We start from the raw sequence: 21,078 nt of genomic DNA on the forward strand, positions 1-21,078 counted from the left end.
CAGAGGGGTTCTCACTATGGTTGAATACCGGTGACTGATATACCGAATTAGAGGTTGACACAGGAGTGAAAATTAATTCCTGTCTTGTCCTGTCAAAAATGTTCCGTGCTGTCTCGATCCTGCAACAGTGCTATAACCCCAGAACTTTCCTGTCCCGTCCCGATTAAAATCAGCCCTGTCCCATGCCCATGTGTACTTGTAATAATCTGAAATAACTTCCTCTGTTAAGTGCTCCTCTGGAGCGTGGTGGAAAATGTGTTTTATTAAAGTATGTTTTATGCAGACATCGCTCTGATTTTTATTAAGTAAACTATATTAGGCCAACACACAGTTTTGTTTTGGTTGCATATTTCTAACCCCTCTGCCCCCTCAGTTTATAACTATTCCTATGCTGCCCATTCCTGTGGACTGTCGATTTTGTCCCATCCTGTCCCGAACTTGACTCTAGAACCTCACTCCCATTCCAAGACCTGCGGAAGGGAGGGAGAGCGGGGGAGAGAGAGAGAGAGGCCTGGGAGACCTTTTTAGATTTAGGTCTGATGATGAGCTGAGCTCCCCAGTCTCTCCCCTTAATTACTCTCTTTGGTTCACTTGACCGTTTTGACATTCAGCTTCATAATAAACACGCTGAATGCCGTGGAGGGTGTTTTTAAACGTTTGAGACCATTTTGTGCAAAACAAAATAAAGTTGCATAGACATATAGGGAGTAGGGATTAATATTTTCCCGAAAATCCACCAAGTTTCAATACCGAAAATAATTCATATTTATCCCGCAATAATCGGAAGTGCCCATTTAAAACCAATATGGTCACAATGCCAGGGTTCTCCCCAAATCACGGCTCTGCTACACTACAGCCAAGGGGGCATCCGGCATTGCCATCAGACAGGGAGGGAATGCGGTTGTGTTGAGTCATGTCCAATGGCAGCGTCGAAGCTCAAAAAATGCAGAGGTTCAATCCTCGAAGGCTATAAAGACACACGCCCAAATCTATATTTCATTTCAGAATTGATAAAATTAGGGTCAGGGTTGAGGGTTTGGTTAAGGTAATGGTCAGTATTAGGTCTTTACTAATCGGTTTAAGCGTCAGCTCTCTCGAGATGGGTGCTGTGCCACCTTGTCGGCTTAACGAGGACCAACTCTGTTTTAAACATATCCATATCTACTCTCAAACCGTTTGTTATTCACACATTCTCTAGTGAAGCTCTCATGGGCAGCAAGGACGAGACAGCGCAGAGAAGCGGGGAAATTGTTATAGCTGTGTTTTGACATGCATAGGTGACAGACGTGCTTTGATAATGCATTGCAACCTATGGATTACATAATAAAGTTAGGAATTTTCATGTGAGACAGGAATCTGCATTTTGGGTTTCAGTGGTATTTGGATTGGATAGGGAAATAGCCTTGAATCTAGGACAGGAGAGCTGGCTCTCCTCACAGACTTCATGTCTGTGACTTAGATGCCTATGAAGTGACTTGTGCATTGTCCTATAAAATGTGTGACTGTCTGAAGAGTCACAATAACAGCTCAAAGAGGTAAATGTTATTTTATAGGCTATACTGTAGAGGTTTCCTGTAGAGTTTATTAACTGCATTCGGGTTGTGTGTGCAGTCCGGCAGTGTCAATTATGCGCGTGCTTTGAATTTATTGCGACTTTGTGTGAAGTAAATACGCTAGGCTAAAGGCTTCTATGCGACAACCTGTTTGGATAATGTGCTATTACATTTTTTTGCTAATCTGCTGCTATGCGTGTTGTATATTTTGTGGAATTGCATTAGTGCGAAATTGGGGAAAATATGTGGAAGGACCACTCGGCTGTCCTGTACTGTGAGCTTGTGTTGCCTACATCCTCGCGGCTGAACAGTTGTTGCTCCTAGACATTTCCCCTTCACAATAACAACACTTACAGTTAACTGGGGCAGTTCTAGCAGGGCAGAAATTTGAAGGAAAGTGGCATCCTATGACGCTGCCAAGTTGAAAATCACTGAGATTCAGTAATGCCATTCTACGGACAATGTTTGTCTATGGAGATTGCATTGCTTGGTGCTCAATTTTATACATTAGGAAATAATTCAGACCCCTTCACTTTTTCCACATTTTGTTATGTTACTGCCTTATTCTAAAATTGATTCAATTGTTTTTTCCCCTCATCAATCTTCATACAATACCCCATAATGACAATGCAAAAACAGTTTTTTGGAATTTTTTGCAAATGTATAAAAAAATCTAAAACTGAAACATCATATTTACATACGTTTTCAGACCCTTTACTCAGTACTTTGTTGAAGCACCTTGGCAGCGATTACAGCCGCGAGTCTTCTTGGGTATAACGCTACAAGCTTGGCACACCTGTATTTGGGGAGTTTCTCCCATTCTTCTCTGCAGATCCTCTCAAGCTCTGTCAGGTTGGAGGGAGAGCGTCGCTGCACAGCTATTCTCAGGTCTCTCCAGAGATGTTCAATCGGGTTCAAGTCCGGGCTCTGGCTAGGCCACTCAAGGACATTCAGAGACTTGTCCTGAAGCCGCTCCTGCGTTGTCTTGGCTGTGTGCTTAGGGTCTTTGTCCCGTTGAAAGGTGAACCTTCGCTCCAGTCGGAGGTCCTAACCGCTCTGGAGCAGGGATCAAGGATCTCTCTGTACTTTGCTCTGTTCATCTTTCCCTTGATCCCATCTAGTCTCCCAGTCCCCGCCACTGAAAAACATTCCCACAGTATGATGCTACCACCATGCTTCACCGTAGGGATGGTATTGGCCAGGTGATGAACGGTGCCTGGTTTCCTCCAGATGTGACGCTTGGCATTCAGGCCAAAGAGTTCAATCTTGGTTTCATCAGATAATCTTGTTTTTCATGGTCTGAGAGTCCATGAGAGTCCATGCTTGGAGTTTGCCTTTTGGCAAACTCCAAGCAGGCTGTCATGTGCCTTTTACTGAGGGCTGGCTTCCGTCTGGCCACTCTACCGTAAAGGCCTGATTGGTGGAGTGCTGCAGAGATGGTTGTCCTTCTGGAAGGTTCTCCGATCTCCACAGTGGAACTCTGGAGCTCTGTCAGAGTGACCATCGGGTTCTTGGTCACCTCCCTGACCAAGGCCCTTCTCCCCCGATTGCCCTAAGAAGAGTCTTGGTGGCTGTAGAGTAACAAAATGTGTAAAAAGTCAAGGGGTCTGAATACTTTCCAAATGCACTGTAGCTACTAGAACTAACGCTTTAGTAAATCGTTACAGTCATGCAGTACGGTGTACAGTCAGCAGCAAGCAATTTGGCAGTTACACCAGCGGGCCCCGGTGGCAATAAATTAATAAAACCAAAAGCTTACCTTGACTTGGAAGAGTTCCAGTGTTGGATAGCCATCGCCAGCTAGCTAACATAGAATTATACTATGTTTGAGCCAGGTGTTTGAATAGGCTAAACTAGCTAGCTGCATTCGACGCTAGCTAAGTAAGTGAAAGTAAAAAAAGATATACTATTAAATCTCTCTCTTGCTTCTCTTTCATTTTGAAAGAAATGAATTTGGAAAAACTATTCAACTATTGTCTTTCGCTCTCTTTGAGTCAACTACTCACCACATTTTATACACTGCAGTGTTAGCTAGCTGTAGTTTATGCTTTCAGGACTAGATTAATTCTCTGATCGTTTGATTAGGTGGACAACATGTCAATTGATGCTGCAAGAGCTCTGATAGGTTGGAGGACATCCTCCGGATGTTGTCATAATTACTGTGCAAGTCTATGGAAAGGGGGTGAGAACCATGAGCCTCCTAGGTTTTGTATTGAAGTCAATGTACCCAGAGGAGGACAGAAGCTAGCTATACTCCCTATGGAGGATGCTACCTTACAGAGTGATTCTGAGGCTACTATAGACCTTCATTGCAAACAGTGTGTTTTAATAAATTATTTGGTGACGTGAATATATTTAGTATAGTTTAATCTAAAAATGATCACTTTTTATGTTTTACTATTTAAATTTTTCTGAAATTCACTGAGTAGGATGGTCCTCCCCTTCCTCCTCTGAGGAGCCTCCACTGATTTAAACGGTTATGGCAGTTATTTTATTTTCATGACGGTCTTCATCCATAACCGTTGGTAACATGGTTATCTGGTAATTCTGCCATCCCCAGCCCTGAATTGATGTTGTGTGTAGTAAAATATAATGCAGATCAATAACATCAGAGATGTGTAAAGTGTGATGTTAGAAAGATACTGTGGAAGGCTAAACGTAAGACACTCACACCAACCAGATTAATATTCTATGGGTGAGGAATGACCCCACACACTGTAAATCTCACTGATCTATTATTGGCTGACTCCTAAGGTTATTATTAGGTAGAGTGATGATGACTTACAGGGCGTTGTGAATGGCTATTATGAGTGTACATTAGTCATGTCTAACTTTTCATAGATGTGTGTTCACTTGACACGTAAAGCCAAATTTCGATCGTGGGATTATTTTTGGGCTCTAAAATAACTGTATATTTCTGAATGAATGATTGGCTCAGTGGTCATTGGTGCTTTATTTTTAGCAGGTCAAAGGTATCCTCGGAATCGAAACTAAATCTAACTGTTTGACTATTGTTGAAGTGAAACAGTGTTTCAGTGGGATTGTGTGGATGGGCCAAAGGTGGATCTGTCTTAAAAACTGTTTTAGAGGAATTATTGTTTTCCTTTTCTTAGGTATTCAATAGAGAACCTCACACAAAGTAATTGTTGTTTTAGGGGCTTCACATTGATGAGGACTTCTTATTTCCAATAGGGCCCATGTCCTAGTGTCTATCTCTAATTCTCCTCAGTGAGAACAATGATGACTTCCTTCCACAGATAATAAGGTGATTCTCCCCTGAGAGCAGAATCAGTGTTTTATTAGCATTAATTGTCCAATTATCCCCAAGGCTCATTAACTCTAATAGATAGGTTACATCCCAAATGGCATCCTATGCCCTAGATTGTGCATTACTTTTGACCAGGACCACAGCCAGCTCTATTCTGGCAAATCCTTAAAGTCCCACTCTCATTTTCACCTCATTTAACACTTGTTTACTTAACAAAAGGCACAAGTGGCATTTCAATAGGTGGTCCAGGTGCCTCATGACATGGGGGGGAGGGGTTCCTCTTTTGCTCTCTATTGCTCCTCTAGTGTTCCTCAAGCAAGACCGGAGGCCGATGACATCAGCGTGCGCCAACAGACCAACTCAGTTTGCAGTTGTCAAAAAACATTATTTTTCTCAAAACAAATTTTTGATACCCTATAGTGTGTGTGTGCTTTACTGTATTTATACTTGGTTTATCGCTTTTCAACAGGAAAAGTTCAAATATCACTGGAGGTCTTTAAGTGTCATCTTCATGAACAGTATCCACACCTAGTATCAATCATTAGTACCCAGTCAATGATCCAATCCAGTGTCCACATTTGTGATGAATTTGGTTTTGTGAATATTTAATATATTATTTTTCTTTGCAACTCTGTCTAGAAGGCCAGCATCCCGGAGTCGCTTCTTCACTGCTGACGTTGAGACTGGTGTTTTGCGGGTACCATTTAATGAAGCTGCCAGTTGAGGACTTGTGAGGCGTCTGTTTCCAAACTAGACACTCTAATGTACTTGTCCTCTTGCTCAGTTGTGCACCGGGGCCTTCCACTCCTCTTTCTGTTCTGGTTAGAGCCAGTTTGCGCTGTTCTGTGAAGATACACAACGTTGAACGAGATCTTGGTAGTTTCTCACGTTAGAATAACCTTCATTTCGCAGAACAAGAATAGACTGACGAGTTTCAGTAGAAAGTCTTTGTTTCTGGCCATTTTGAGCCTGTAATCGAACCCACAAATGCTGATGCTCCAGATATTCAACTAGTCTAAAGAAGGCCAGTTGTATTGCTTCTTTAATCAGACCAACAGTCAGCTGTGCTAACATAATTGCAAAAGGGTTTTCTAATGATCAATTAGCCTTTTAAAATGATGAACTTGGATTAGCTAACACAACGTGCCATTGGAAAACAGGAGTGATGGTTGCTGATAATGGTCCTCTGTATGCCTATGTAGATATTCCATTACAAATCTGCTGTTTTCAGCTACAATAGTCACTTACAACATTAACAATGTCTACACTGTATTTCTGATCAATTTACTGTTATTTTAATGGACCAAAAATGTGCTTTTCTTTCAAACACAAGGGAATTTCTAGGTGACCCCAAACTTTTGAACAGTAGTGTATATCAGACGGACTCATTCTCAGCTGCTTATCTGAGTTGGGCACTGCTGGAATGCAAGAGCTGTCTGTCATTGATTTGTCATTGTTCCTCCATCACTTAATGATATGCATTCAGGCAGGCTAGAAAGAGCAGTATTATTGGCTGAGTCTAACATAGGGTGCCGTCTTTCGGATGGCACGTTAATCGGGTGTCCTGACTCTCTGAGGTCATTAAAAGATCCCATGGCACTTATCGTAAGAGTAGGGGTGTTAACCCCGGTGTCCTGGCTAAATTCCCAAATCTAGCCCTCAAACCATCACGGTCACCTAATAATCCCCAGTTTAGAATTGGCTAATTCATCCCCCTCCTCTCCCCTGTAACTATTCCCCAGGTCGTTGCTGCAAATGAGAATGTGTTCTCAGTCAACTTACCTGGTAAAATAATAGATAAATTAAGAACATGTATATCCATCATTGTGTCAGGCATCTCTCATCTCTGGTCTTGGCGAAGTTTTAAACAGTTTGAACAACTCTGCTGTCCACTGCCTGCCTGTGTTATTGCAGACAGAGATGAAATAGTGGAGGAACAGACAGATCAATAGTTCAGCTCTCTCCTCGGGCTAATATGTAAATATTTCATGAAGAGAACGAGAGAGAGAAATCTCCAATGAGTAATTCAGAGTTTGTGATGAGGGAGAGGTAGGGTGGAAAGAAGAAAGAGAAGGGGGGAGAAAAAACAGATGGAGAGAGAAAAAGAGAGATGGGGAGGGGGGATATAATCATATCATTTATTTTGGTTTATATGGTGCTTGTGGTCTTCATGAGAAGTATGATCCAGTTTCCATATTGCCCCTGATAATTGTCCTTGGCTCTTTGTAATATACTGATCCCCTGCAGGTACAGAAAATTTGACATACATTATTCTAATGTTTATTTAAAAATGTTTTACCAGTAGTCTTAAAAATGTATTTAGGTCATTTTTTTCTACATGGACACTTATAATTCCAACAAATGATTTCAATAAAGTCCTTTGTAGACCTTCACTCAGTTTTGGATAGAGTCACCATTGTTATTATATCTAGCAATTGAAGTGTTCTCAAGTGTGCTCCACATGTAAAAGGTGACTAAACCAATGTGCATATAAATCTGTATAGATTTAGGATGTGGTGCGTCCCGGAACAAAGTGTTCAGTAGCAGATGGTTTTGCAGTGCAGTAGATGACTGTGTGATTTCAATGAGATGAATTAGGCAGAATAAGGGGCCATGTTAGAGCTCTAATCCGGGAGGGGATGATGATACAGTATATTCCTACTGTCCCTGTCAGGCCTGTCCTATGTGTCCTTCCTGCTAACCTGTTATCTGGCTACCTCCTCCCCATCCCTCCACAGTCAGTCAGTGACCTCTCTCTCTCTCATTCTCCAAGGGGAAGCCGGATTGATTTGGCTCCTGGCATAGCAGTAGCTCTCTGCCAGGTGGATGATGTGGAGGAGTCAGTGCCTATCTCTCTCTGCAAATTACATCAAAAGCCTGTGTTTATGTTATTATGGAGCCTATTACAATACTATCCTGAATATTGAATGATAACAGCAAATCATTCATTTTTGTTGAATTCAATGTGAAATCAACAAAATATATAATCATCTCATTGAATTTAGGTTCAAAGTTGTAGGACAAAAATACGAAATGCCCTTAAGTTGATGACTTTTTGCAAATCCAATCAGTTTTCCACGTTGATTCAACGCCATCACATTGATCATTTTTTTATGACGTGGAAACAACATTGATTCAACCAGTTTTTGCCCAGTTGGCCACTCCCTGGCTGATCTCTGCAGCTTTCCTCTGCTGTTGTGTGTCTCTCTCTAGAGGAGAACTTTGGTATGCATTCATGTGCTTTAAAATACAGGTGTTTTCTCACTTTGGTGTTGATGTGTGTGTGTCTCTGTGTTCAGGTATGTGTTTCTCCTGTAAAATTGATGTGGTGCCAGTGAAGAATGAGGATGGCTTGGTGATCATGTTCATCCTCAACTTTGAGCTGCCCACTGATCCGCCTATTCCCAGCTCCCCGACCAGAGAGCTCAACAAGCTGCCCATCCCCTGGCTTCCCCTAGGTAAACAAAGAAGATCCTCTGTGTGGAAAACCTTAAAAAATCTAGTTATAGTAAGTCAGAAAGAGATTGAGGTGATGAATGGGGTCCAGAGTTTTTAGGGTACAGTATTTTTTTCTTGGGTACAAGAAGATATAAATACATATCATGCACCTCCAGAGGTACACATACAGTGGGGCAAAAAAGTATTTAGTCAGCCACCAATTGTGCAAGTTTTCCCACTTAAAAAGATGAGAGAGGCCTGCAATTTTCATCATAGGTACACTTCAACTATGACAGACAAAATGAGAAAAAGAAATCCAGAAAATCACATTGTATGATTTTTAATGAATTTATTTGCAAATGTATGGTGGAAAATAAGTATTTGGTCACCTACAAACAAGCAAGATTTCTGGCTCTCACAGACCTGTAACTTCTTCTTTAAGAGGCTCCTCTGTCCTCCACTCGTTACCTGTATTAATGGCATCTGTTTTAACTTGTTATCAGTATAAAAGACACCTGTCCACAACCTCAAACAGTCACACTCCAAACTCCATTATGGCCAAGACCAAAGAGCTGTCAAAGGACACCAGAAACAAAATTGTAGACCTGCACCAGGCTGGGAAGACTGAATCTGCAATAGGTAAGCAGCTTGGTTTGAAGAAATCAACTGTGGGAGCAATTATTAGGAAATGGAAGACATACAAGACTACTGATAATCTCCCTCGATCTGTGGCTCCACGCAAGATCTCACCCCGTGGGGTCAAAATGATCACAAGAACGATGAGCAAAAATCCCAGAACCACACGGGGGGACCTAGTGAATGACCTGCAGAGAGCTGGGACCAAAGTAACAAAGCCTACCATACGTAACACACTACGCCGCCAGGTACTCAAATCCTGCAGTGCCAGACGTGTCCCCCTGCTTAAGCCAGTACATGTCCAGGCCCGTCTGAAGTTTGCTAGAGAGCATTTGGATGATCCAGAAGAAGATTGGGAGAATGTCATATGGTCAGATGAAACCAAAATATAACTTTTTGGTAAAAACTCGTTGTGTTTGGAGGACAAAGAATGCTGAGTTGCATCCAAAGAACACCATACCTACTGTGAAGCATGGGGGTGGAAACATCATGCTTTGGGGCTGTTTTTCTGCAAGGGGACCAGGACGACTGATCCGTGTAAAGGAAAGAATGAATGGGGCCATGTATCGTGAGATTTTGAGTGAAAACCTCCTTCCATCAGCAAGGGCATTGAAGATGAAACGTGGCTGGGTCTTTCAGCATGACAATGATCCCAAACACACCGCCCGGGCAACGAAGGAGTGGCTTCATAAGAAGCATTTCAAGGTCCTGGAGTGGCCTAGCCAGTCTCCAGATCTCAACCCCATAGAAAATCTTTGGAGGGAGTTGAAAGTCCGTGTTGCCCAGCAACAGCCCCAAAACATCACTGCTCTAGAGGAGATCTGCATGGAGGAAAAGGTTTGACCTCTGTCATTGCCAACAAAGGGTATATAACAAAGTATTGAGATAAACTTTTGTTATTGACCAAATACTTATTTTCCACCATAATTTGCAAATTAATTCATTAAAAATCCTACAATGTTATTTGCTGGATTTTTTTTCTCATTTTGTCTGTCATAGTTGAAGTGTACCTATGATGACAATTACAGGCCTCTCTCATCTTTTTAAGTGGGAGAACTTGCACAATTGGTGGCTGACTAAATACTTATTTGCCCCACTGTATGATCTCACATGGTACTGTTCGGTACCAATTCCGGTATGTGTGGATAATGTACTGTGTAAAATGGTACATTTTTGTACAATCATTGGAGGCGTGGCTTAGTTTGTTTGTGGTGTGGCTTCCACCTGTGAGTGGAAGTGTTTAAGTGGTCTCTGTTTATGTTAATTAAAAGTTGAGCTTTTTGGCTTTCAGTTCTGAAGTATTTATAAAGGCTTACATAAGAGACAACAATGAGCTCTAATTAATATTGTAGTGACCTTAAAACCTCTTAAGGATCTGACCCTTTTTTTTCAATTTTTGCCAGAAATGACATACCCAAATCTAACTGTCTGTAGCTCAGGACCTGAAGCAAGGATATGCATATTCATGATACCTTTTTAAGGAAACACTTTGACATTTGTGGAGATGTGAAATTAATGTAGGACAATTTAACACATTAGATCTGATAAAAGATCGTATAAAGAAAAAAACATGTGTTTATTATTATTTGAAATGCAAGAGAAAGGCCATAATGTATTATTCCAGCCCAAGGACAATTTATATTTTGGCCACTAGATGGCAGCAGTGTATGTGCCAAGTTTTTTATTGATCCAATGAACCATTGTATATCTGTTCGAAATGTTGTACACGATTAATACAATTTCAAGTTCATAATTGTGCACTCTCCTCAAACAATAGCATGGTATTATTTCACTATAATAGCTCCTGTAAATTGGACAGTGCAGTTAGATTAACAAGAATTTAAGCTTTCTGCCTGTTTCAGATATGTCTATGTCCTGGGAATTATTTTGTTACTTACAACCTCATTTTAATCACATTAGCATACATTAGCTCAACCGTCCCACTGATCCCGATCCCATAGAGGAAGGACAAATCCACTAAAAAAATATATTTAGTTCTTATTTTAAAAATAATAAAGGAACATACTTTTAACCTCAAACTGGGTACAATTATGTACCTATAACTAATGGCACAATGGACACAGGGTACCACTACAGTCACATGCGTTTGTACCCCTTTAAGTACAATTCAGTACTTTTTTTTCTAAGAGTGTAGTAATTAATTATGTCATTGCTTTACTAATGATGTTGGTGCGGTGTGTAACGTAGTCAGAAACCTATCTCCGTTTCCCTCTGACATTTCCCCTCTGACCTGCAGCACGTCGGCATAGGTTCCGTCTGCCCTCCGCCCTCCGCTCCCTCAGCAGCAGTAAACATTCCCTGGAGGATGACACCGAGCTGGGCCACCAGCGCGACTTCTCTGCCCTGGGGCATGAGTCTGTAGCCCTGGACAAGCTGTTGTCCCTGCCAGAGCGCCGGCGGCTGGGGGGCACCGGGGTACTACTCTGGGACGAAGACCAGAGGGCCTTGCTGGGAGGTGAGTAGTCCTGTATGGCTCAGTTGGTAAAAGCATCATGCTAGCAACAACATGCTTGTGGGCTTGATTCTCACTGCGGTCAAATACAAAAATATATGCACTCATTGTAAGTTGCTTTGGATAAAAATGTCTGCTAAATGGCATGTTTATAGGTGACCCTGTGTCTCCCACCGGGGACCCCTCGGATGCCCCTCAAGCCCTGTCCCTGGCCATGGGCTTCTCCCAGTCCTCCCCCAGGCTGCACTGCCTCTGGGTGGACGAGGAGTGTGGCTCCAACTGCAGCGTGATGCCCAGCCGCTCCTATGAGAGCCTCTGCAGCCCGCTGCACGCCTCATCTGTGGACGGCATCAAGACTCGCAGGGGACGGTCCAGCTGGCACGGGAAGCTCCAGACGCGGCCCAGCAGCACAGGTAGAGGGCAAGATGGGGACAGGGGATAGGGGTCATGGGCAGGAGACAGAAATACGGATGTGGATGGTGGCAAGGACAGGGACAGGGGCAAGTAGAGGACATGTATGGGACACACGAAGGGGGTTTGCATAACGAAATTTGAGGATCAAAGAACATGTAATTGATTAATGCTTGTCTTACATTTATGTTCCATCTGTTCAATATCTCCTTATACTGTATCTTGCACTCAGCACATTCAACTCTTAAGTCACAGGCAATGAAATATCCATCTATATTTATTCCTTCTCAGGCGGAATGAAGTCCAGTCTGCATAATGTTACATCTGACTCCACGTCTGACCCCAACCTCATCCGCTTCCGGACCTTAAGTCACGTGACCCAGCTCAACCCACTGGACAACAGGCCAGACCCCCTGGTGGCCCTCCCATCTGCGGAGATTGACATCATCGCCCCCTGTAAACTAATGGACCGCACACACGGGGTCACTGAGAAAGTCACTCAGGTTGGTCGCTGCTCTTCTCTTATGGATGGGTTGACACTATTTCATGACAACCTGCAGTATCGAGAGGCTTTCACAGACACCTTGCTCCTTATGTAGTCTGCCATTGCAGTATCTGTCCTGAGGGTGGCAGCACTATCCAGATAGTTTTGCTCTAAATTCAGTTGCTGCTGGTGAACTTGTCACTGTAGAGTACAGAGGTTGACGGAAATAACTGCATGGTTATATTGCAAAACATGGAGTCGGTTGTTTTTGTATTGTGCCTCAATCAGCTTTCTCCTTTGAGAAAACAGTAGCTGATTCAGAGGGTGTGGCAGATTTCCAAACTTTTCGGTGAAGGTCTCAGGTAGCATACACTTGCAGTGGTGTAAAGTACTTAAGTACTACTCAAGTCGTTTTGGGGGAATCTGTAGTTTACTATTTATATATTTGACTACTTTTACTTTTACTTCACTACATTCCTAAAGAAAATATTGTACTTTTTACTCCATACATTTTCTTTGACACCCAAAAGTACTTGTTGCATTTTGAATGCATAGCAGGACAGGAAAATAGTCAAATTTACTCACTTATCAACTGAACTGGTCATCCCTATTGCCTCTGATCTGGCGGACTCACTAAACTCAAATGCTTTGTTTGTAAATGATGTCTGAGTTGGAGTGTGCACCTGGCTTTCCGTAAATTAAAAAAACAAGAAAATGGTGCCATTTGGTTTGCTTAAAATAAGGAATTTGACATTATTTATACTTTTACTTTTGATACTTAAGTATATTTTAAACCAAATATTTTTTTACTTTTACTCAAGTAGAATTTTACTGGGTTGACTTTTACTTGAGTCCTTTTCTATTAAGGTATCTTTACTTTTTTTATTCAAGTATGACAGTTGGGTATATTTTCCACCACTGTACAATTGTACTTCCTCGCCAAAAGGAGGCTATCGATGAGGGGAGGACCGTCAAACGTTTGCCTACTAACGAATTGGCACTATCCTCGACCACTCGACCACGTATTGTTTTCCAGGTCACAGAGGAGAAAGGATGGAGGAGAGATGGCGGAGGACAGACTTGTCGAAATGAGAAAAGGCCCTCCGCTCCTCAAAAGCCACTTTTCATCGAGGACGGTCATGTATACCCTACCTGGGTCCTTTGCGGAAGTGTTTTGAAATCTGCCACACCCCCTTTGATTCAGCTTTTGTTTTGTCGGAGGAGAAAGCATGCACACGTTTAAAACAATAAGTAGCATATTGTTTTTATCTATAAAGTGTTGTGCACAACTAACTTAATTTGTTTTAAGCACTTTACACATTTATTTTGGGATCCACACCTACAAACGACATTTGCCTGATACGTGCGAGTGGAGAAGCAGAATCTCATTTCATACAAGCATTTTCGTCCATGTTCCCTCTCCTCACAGCTGATTACCCATGACCGTTTTCAAAAGGAGGCGAGAGAGGACAGAGGATAGAGGAGTTGAGCAAATCTAATTGAGAATAGGCCCTGTGTGTATTGCTTAATACATCAGAGTGTTACAATGGTTGCCCCATGGATATTAATTCAAGTCACGCTGACCTCTCACTATTATGATCTTTGACCCTCTGTAACTTTCATCATTATTCACGATTAATTCAGGATTATCCATAATCATGGTAGCATCGACATTAATGTAGAAGTGCTTAGAAACATATTATGTTATTATTTACAATAGAAGTGTCTCCAAAATGACACAATATATTATTTACCATTCATTTCTATTGGGCACAAAATAATCTGAAAACACAACCAAAACAAACTGAAAATGCATCCAACAAGTTTGTAGAGTCACAAGCTTGATGTGATCATTGAATATGGGACCAAATACTAAACTTTTGGCTATTTCAGTTATAACAAATCTTTAGGGGTGTCAATGATTTTCACCCCTAGTCTTTTGAGAAAAATGTTCCTTGTTGATCAAAATCTCTTTCTCGGAGCAATTGTTTTAGTATAAAATAATATAATTTTCACCCCAGAAAATTGCGTAGAATATTGCTCAGTATTTGAATTATTTACATTGTATATAAAAAAGTATGTGGACAAGCATTCAAATTAGTGGATTTGTCTATATCCAGATAATGTTCCTACCTCATGATGCCATCTATGTTGTGAAGTGCAACAGTCCCTCCTGCAGCAAAGCACCCCCACAACATGATGCTGCCACCCCCGTACTTCACGGTTGGGATGGTGTTCTTCGGCTTCCAAGCCTCCCCCTTTTTACTCCAAACATAACGATGGTCATTATGGCCAAACAGTTCTATTTGTGTTTCATTAGACCAGAGTAGAGGTCGACCAATTAATCGGAATGGTCGATTAATTAGGGCCGATTTCAAGTTTTCATAACAATTGGAAATAGGTATTTTTAAATATTTTTTATACCTTTATTTAACTTGACAAGTCAGTTAAGAACACATTCTTATTTTCAATGACGGCCTAGGAACGGTGGGTTAACTGCCTTGTTCAGGGGCAAAACGACATATTTTCACCTTGTCAGCTCGGGGGATCCAGTCTTGCAACCTTACAGTTAACTTGTCCAACGCAATAACGACCGGCCTCTCTCTCATTGCACTCCACAAGGAGACTGCCTGCTACGCAAATGCAGTAAGCCAAGGTAAGTTGCTAGCTAGCATTAAACTTATCTTGTAAAAAACAATCAATCATAATCACTAGTTAACTACACATGGTTGATGATATTACTAGATATTATCTAGCGTGTCCTGCGTTGCATATAATCTGACAAGTATACAAGTATCTAAGTATCTGACTGAGCGGTGGTAGGCAGAAGCAGGTGCGTAAACATTAATTCAAACAGCACTTTCGGGCGTTTTGCCAGCAGCTCTTCGTTGTGCGTCAAGCATTGCACTGTTTATGACTTCAAGCCTATCAACTCCCGAGTTGAGGCTGGTGTAACCGATGTGAAATGGCTAGCTAGTTAGCGCGCGCTAATAGCGTTTCAAACGTCACTCGCTCTGAGCCTTCTAGTAGTTGTTCCCCTTGCTCTGCATGGGTAACGCTGCTTCGATGGTGGCTGTTGTCGTTGTGTTGCTGGTTCGAGGCCAGGGAGGAGTGAGGAGAGGGACGGAAGCTATACTGTTACACTGGCAATACTAAAGTGCCTATAAGAACATCCAAGAGTCAAAGGTTAATGAAATACAAATGGTATAGAGGGAAATAGTCCTACAATTCCTATAATAACTACAACCTAAAACTTCTTACCTGGGAATATTGAAGACTCATGTTAAAAGGAACCACCAGCTTTCACATGTTCTCATGTTCTGAGCAAGGAACTGAAACGTTAGCTTTCTTACATAGCACATATTGCACTTTTACTTTCTTCTCCAACACTTTGTTTTTGCATTATTTAAACCAAATTTAACATGTTTCATTATTTACTTGAAGCTAAATTGATTTTATTGTATATTAAGTTAAAATAAGTGTTCATTCAGTATTGTTGTAATTGTCATTATTACAAATAAATAAAAAAAATTGTCCGATTAATCGGTATCGGCTTTTTTGGTCCTCCAATAATCGGTATTGGTGTTGAAAAATCATAATCGGTCGACCTCTAGACCAGAGGACATCTCTCCAAAAAGTATGATCTTTGTCCCCATGTGCAGTTGCAAACCATAGTCATTTTTTTTATGGCGGTTTTGGAGCAGTGGCTTCTTCCTTGCTGAGCGGCCTTTCAGGTTTTGTCGATATAGGACTCGTTTTACTTTGGATATAGATAATTTTGTACCTGTTTCCTTCATTATCTTCACAAGGTCCTTTGCTGTTTTTCTGTGATTGAGTTGCACTTTTTGCACCAATGTACGTTCATCTCTAGGAGACAGAAAGCGTCTCCTTCCTGAGCGGTATGACGGCTATGTGGTCCCATGGTGTTTATACTTGCATACCATTGTTTGTACAGATGAACGTGATACCTTCAGGCGTTTGGAAATTGCTCCCAAGGATGAACCAGACTTGTGGAGGTCTACAATTTTGTTTCTGAGGTCTTGGCTGATTTCTTTTGATTTTCCCATGATGTCAAGCAAAGACGCACTGAGTTTGAAGGTAGGCCTTGAAATACATCCACAGGTACACCTCCAATTGACTCAAATGATGTCAATTAGCCTATCAGAAGCTTCTAAAGCCATGACATCATTTTCTGGAATTTTCCAAGCTGTTTAAAGGCACAGTCAACTTAGTGTATGTAAACTTCTGACCCACTGGAATTGTGATACAGTGAATTATAAGTGAAATAATCTGTCTGTCAACAATTGTTGGAAAAACTACTGGTGTCATGCACGAAGTAGATGTCCTAATTGACTTGCCAAACTATAGTTTGTTAACAAGAAATTTGTGAAGAGTGTTTGAAAAACGAGTTCTAATGACTCCAACCTAAGTGTATGTAAAATTCCGACTTATTAATGGTTTCTGTTGCTTTTATACATGTCTTACTACTCGAATGTCGTCTTAATTTTTTATCAAAAAACTCCCGTGGCTGATTTTTCAAATTGGCATGTTTTGTTTCTAAAAGTTTGCACAAGAGTGAAGGTTTCATTGAGTTGTGAGATAGTACTTTTGCACATATAACACACTGTGGATGAGGAAAAGCACCACTCCCAATATAAGTGAACCCCAAATCAATGTAGTTCTCATCGTATTTGCCCCTCTTCGATGGTCCAACTTCCCTGTCTGTTGTCAGGTACTTTCCCGGGTAAGGAGGCAGTAGCTCTTCGACTGCATCAAATTCACAAATGTCAGTGTCCATGCTAGCTGGGCTAACAACACATTTAGAATGACTGATGCTGGCATTGGATGTGCTCGTGGAAGCAGAACAACTTCTGTCGCCGACAGGTGCAGTACTGCTGGAAGTAGCAGTACTACCAGTAGAGCTGTTGTGTCTCTTTGGACGCGGGGCTTACTTTTTTTAATCATTTATCCATTTTCGAGAAAACGGAATGAGCAGCAGCTACGTTTGGCTACATACTCAGTGGAATTCCCGCGAAAGAGTAACGGTTAATGGGATTGGATGTTCATTATTTGATTAGGCTACCTGTATTTGACATTGTGTTGTTATTTCGTTGAACACTAGATGGTTTAATTAAATTTTTGGCAGTGAAAAGAGAATACTCAGGCAAGGAAAAAAAACTCACCCAAATGTATAGCCCCGTTGGAAAATATGGACCGTTTGAAAATGTGAAGAATTAAAAAAAATACAAAACATTTTTATAAGTCTATCACATTTTTATTTGGCATACCCCAAACGGCATTGCGCGTACCCCAGTTTGGGAATACCTGGCCTAGTAAAAGTCCAGACCTAATCCCAATTGAGATGTGCCAGGATTTGAAATGAGCAGTTCATGCTAGAAAACCCACAAATGTTGCTGAGTTAAAGCAGTTCTGCATGCAAGAGTGGCCCAACATTACTCCACAATGATGATTTGAGAGACTGATCAACAACTACAGGAAGCGTTTGGTTGCAGTCATTGCAGCTAAAGGTGGCACAACCAGTTATTGAGTGTAAGCGGGCAATTTGTTTTTCACACAGGGGAATTGGTTGTTGCGTAACTGTTAATTAAATAAATAAAATAAGTATCCATTTTTTTGTTCTTTGCCAACTTAGCTTCCCTTTACCTGAAGACCTGTTAACATTCAGTGTCAACAATATTCTATCAGCAAATACTGTAAGTATCTTAGCTTGTTCCTTTGATCTTAAGGTTGTCTCTTGTGACAACCGAGCAGCTGATTTGGTTCTGAGTTCTAATTTGAGTCTGTAGGAAATGTTATAGAACCATATTGTTTTGGCTGGAGCTTGTTATTTGTCACACAGTGTCCTCAGCCCTGGGAGCAGTGTTCTGGGATGTATGAGTAACTGAGGTGTTAGGACACCCGGGACACACAAATACAACCTCCAATCACACAGCGCTCCAATCAAAGTCACTGTGAGTCACCTATCTGTCTGGAGTTCACTGATTGTTCTGCCGACTTCAGTCTGAACTACAGCTTTGCAATGGTGGAAAGACATTTTAAAGGACTTTGCAAACTAAAATGGAAAGCTCCAGGTTTTCAGGTATGTTTAGCAGGGCATCAGCAGGACAGTAGTTCACGTTTACCTCAAGCTCATGAATCTTTTTTTTTTTTACTGTACTAAATAAAAGACACAATAACAGTGTCGACTGGAGTTAAATACACTTAATCTTAACATATAGTACATATATTTAAAGGCAGTGGAACACTGCCAGTAAAACTAAGCTGGTGACACTACTGTTGCATAGACACAGAAACACAGGGAATCCCTCTCTATAGCCCCAGAGTCACATTTACTATAACAGCTCCCATTACATCAACAGTGAGCTAGATCTAGCATACCTATGCAGGCCATCTTCAATTAATTGTTATCATCATTCACTAACCCAACCCTCACCCATCCTCAATTAATCGTTAGCATCATACGCTTACCCAGTTCTCCTCTCCCATCCATACTCAGAGTGTGGCTTATTATCCCTTGAGGCAGAACAGAACAGCCTGGCTGGAGTTATAAGTCAGTGAGACAGTCCATGGTCATACAGATTAGTTATACTGTACTGCAGGAGGGCCTGGGTAGTCAAATGAATCTGTGTGCTGGGAGCTTGTTTACTACAGCAAACTTTAATTAGGTCTGAGACATATGCATGCATAGAATGTATTTACACCCTGTACAGTGCACTGTAATGCTCTGGTGTGTTACTGTGGATGGATAGATTTACTGTACTTGGCACAGAAATGTGAGGTGGTTGGAATTCATTGTTGGCTAAGAGACACTATAACTCTGCAAGTATTTGTTTTACTTGATGAAAACTCAAGGCAATGGTCAAATTATCAATATATACAGTTGAAGTTGGAAGTTTACATACACTTAGGTTGGAGTCATTAAAACTTGTTTTTCAACCACTTCACAAATTTCTTGTTAACAAACTATAGTTTTGGCAATTCGTTTAGGACATCTACTTTGTGCATGACACAAGTAGTTTCCCAACAATTGTTTACAGACAGATTATTTCACTTATAATTCACTGTATCACAATTCCAGTGGGTCAGAAGTTTACATACACTAAGTTGACTGTGCCTTTAAATAGCTTGGAAAATTCCAGAAAATTATGTCATGGCTTTAGAAGCTTCTGATAGGCTAATTGACATCATTTGAGTCAATTGGAGGTGTACCTGTGGATGTATTTCAAGGCCTACCTTCAAACTCAGTGCGTCTTTGCTTGACATCATGGGAAAATCAAAAGAAATCAGCCAAGACCTCAGAAAAAAATTGTAGACCTCCACAAGTCTGGTGTATCCTTGGGAGCAATTTCCAAACGCCTGAAGGTACCACGTTCATCTGTACAAACAACAGTATGCAAGTATAAACACCATGGGACCACGGAGCCGTCATACCGCTCAGGAAGGAGACGCGTCCTAGACATTAACATATTTTGGTGCGAAATGTGCAAATCAATCCGAGAATAACAGCAAAGGACCTTGTGAAGATGCTGGAGGAAACAGCTGCAAATGTATCTATATCCACAGTAAAAGCGAGTCCTATATCAACATAACCTGAAAGGCCGCTCAGCAAGGAAGAAGCCACTGCTCCAAAACCGCCATACAAAAGCCAGACTACGGTTTGCAACTGCACCTGGGGACAAAGATCGTACTTTTTGGAGAAATTTCCTCTGGTCTGATGAAACAAATATAAAACTGTTTGGCCATAATGACCATCGTTATGTTTGGAGGAAAAAGGTGGAGGCTTGCAAGCCGAAGAACATGGGGGTGGCAGCATCATGTTGTGGGGGTGCTTTGCTGCAGGAGGGACTGGTGCACTTCACAACATAGATGGCATCATGAGGAGGGGAAATTATGTGGCTATATTGAAGCAACATCTCAAGACATCAGTCAGGAAGTTAAAGCTTGGTCGCAAATGGGTCTTCCAAATGGACAATGACTCCAAGCATGCTTCCAAAGTTGTGGAAAAATGGCTTAAGGACAACAAAGTCAAGGTATTTGAGTGGCCATCACAAAGCCCTGACCTCAATCGTATATACAATTTGTGGACAGAACTGAAAAAGGGTGTGCGAGCAAGGAGGCCAACAAACCTGACTCAGTTACACCAGCTCTGTCAGGAGGAATGGGCCAAAATTCACCCAACTTATTGTGGGAAGCTTGTTGAAGGCTACTCGGAAAGTTTGACCCAAGTTCAACAATTTAAAGGCACTGCTACCAAATACTAATTGAGTGTATGTAAACTTCTGACTCACTGGGAATGTGATGAAAGAAATAAAAGCTGAAATAAATCATTCTCTCTACTATTATTCTGACATGTCACATTCTTAAAATAAAGTGGTGATCGTAACTGACCTAAGACGGAATTTTTGTTAGTATTAAATGTCAGGAATTGTGAAAAACTGAGTTTAAAGGCTAAGGTGTATGTAAACTTCTGACTTCAACTGTATATTTTTGTTTTGTTTGTGGGAGATGTTTTTGGATACTATATCATGTACAGTAAAGGACAACCTTGCCGTCTCTTCCAGTGTCCCCCAAAGTTGGAATATATTTCTTATTGCTGATGGTCAGACACATTTGGATACAGGTAGTGGATGGAGGACGCACATTTACAGTGGGGTCCATAATTATTGGGACCCTTGATAAGGATGAGCAAAAATGACTGTATAAAATAAATACAAATACTGAGCTATATTGTGTTTTTAAAAATGCAATGGGGTTTAAGTCCAGAGACTGAGATGGCCATTGCAAAATTTTGATT

At 41.3% G+C, this 21,078-nt stretch overlaps 1 protein-coding gene across 1 annotated transcript in view; it reads left to right on the plus strand.

Moving 5' to 3' along the window:
* LOC139386667 (voltage-gated inwardly rectifying potassium channel KCNH2-like) overlaps positions 1-21,078 on the plus strand; it is a 64,810-nt gene that overhangs the window by 11,701 nt on the left and 32,031 nt on the right. Inside the window, exons 3-6 of the mRNA XM_071132442.1 lie at positions 8,121-8,279; positions 11,153-11,371; positions 11,524-11,781; positions 12,071-12,282. Of these exons, the coding sequence (XP_070988543.1) occupies positions 8,121-8,279; positions 11,153-11,371; positions 11,524-11,781; positions 12,071-12,282 (848 nt within the window). The remainder of the gene's footprint in view (positions 1-8,120; positions 8,280-11,152; positions 11,372-11,523; positions 11,782-12,070; positions 12,283-21,078) is intronic.

This window comes from Oncorhynchus clarkii, chromosome 28 (assembly GCF_045791955.1).
Source record: "Oncorhynchus clarkii lewisi isolate Uvic-CL-2024 chromosome 28, UVic_Ocla_1.0, whole genome shotgun sequence".
Taxonomy (NCBI): domain Eukaryota; kingdom Metazoa; phylum Chordata; class Actinopteri; order Salmoniformes; family Salmonidae; genus Oncorhynchus; species Oncorhynchus clarkii.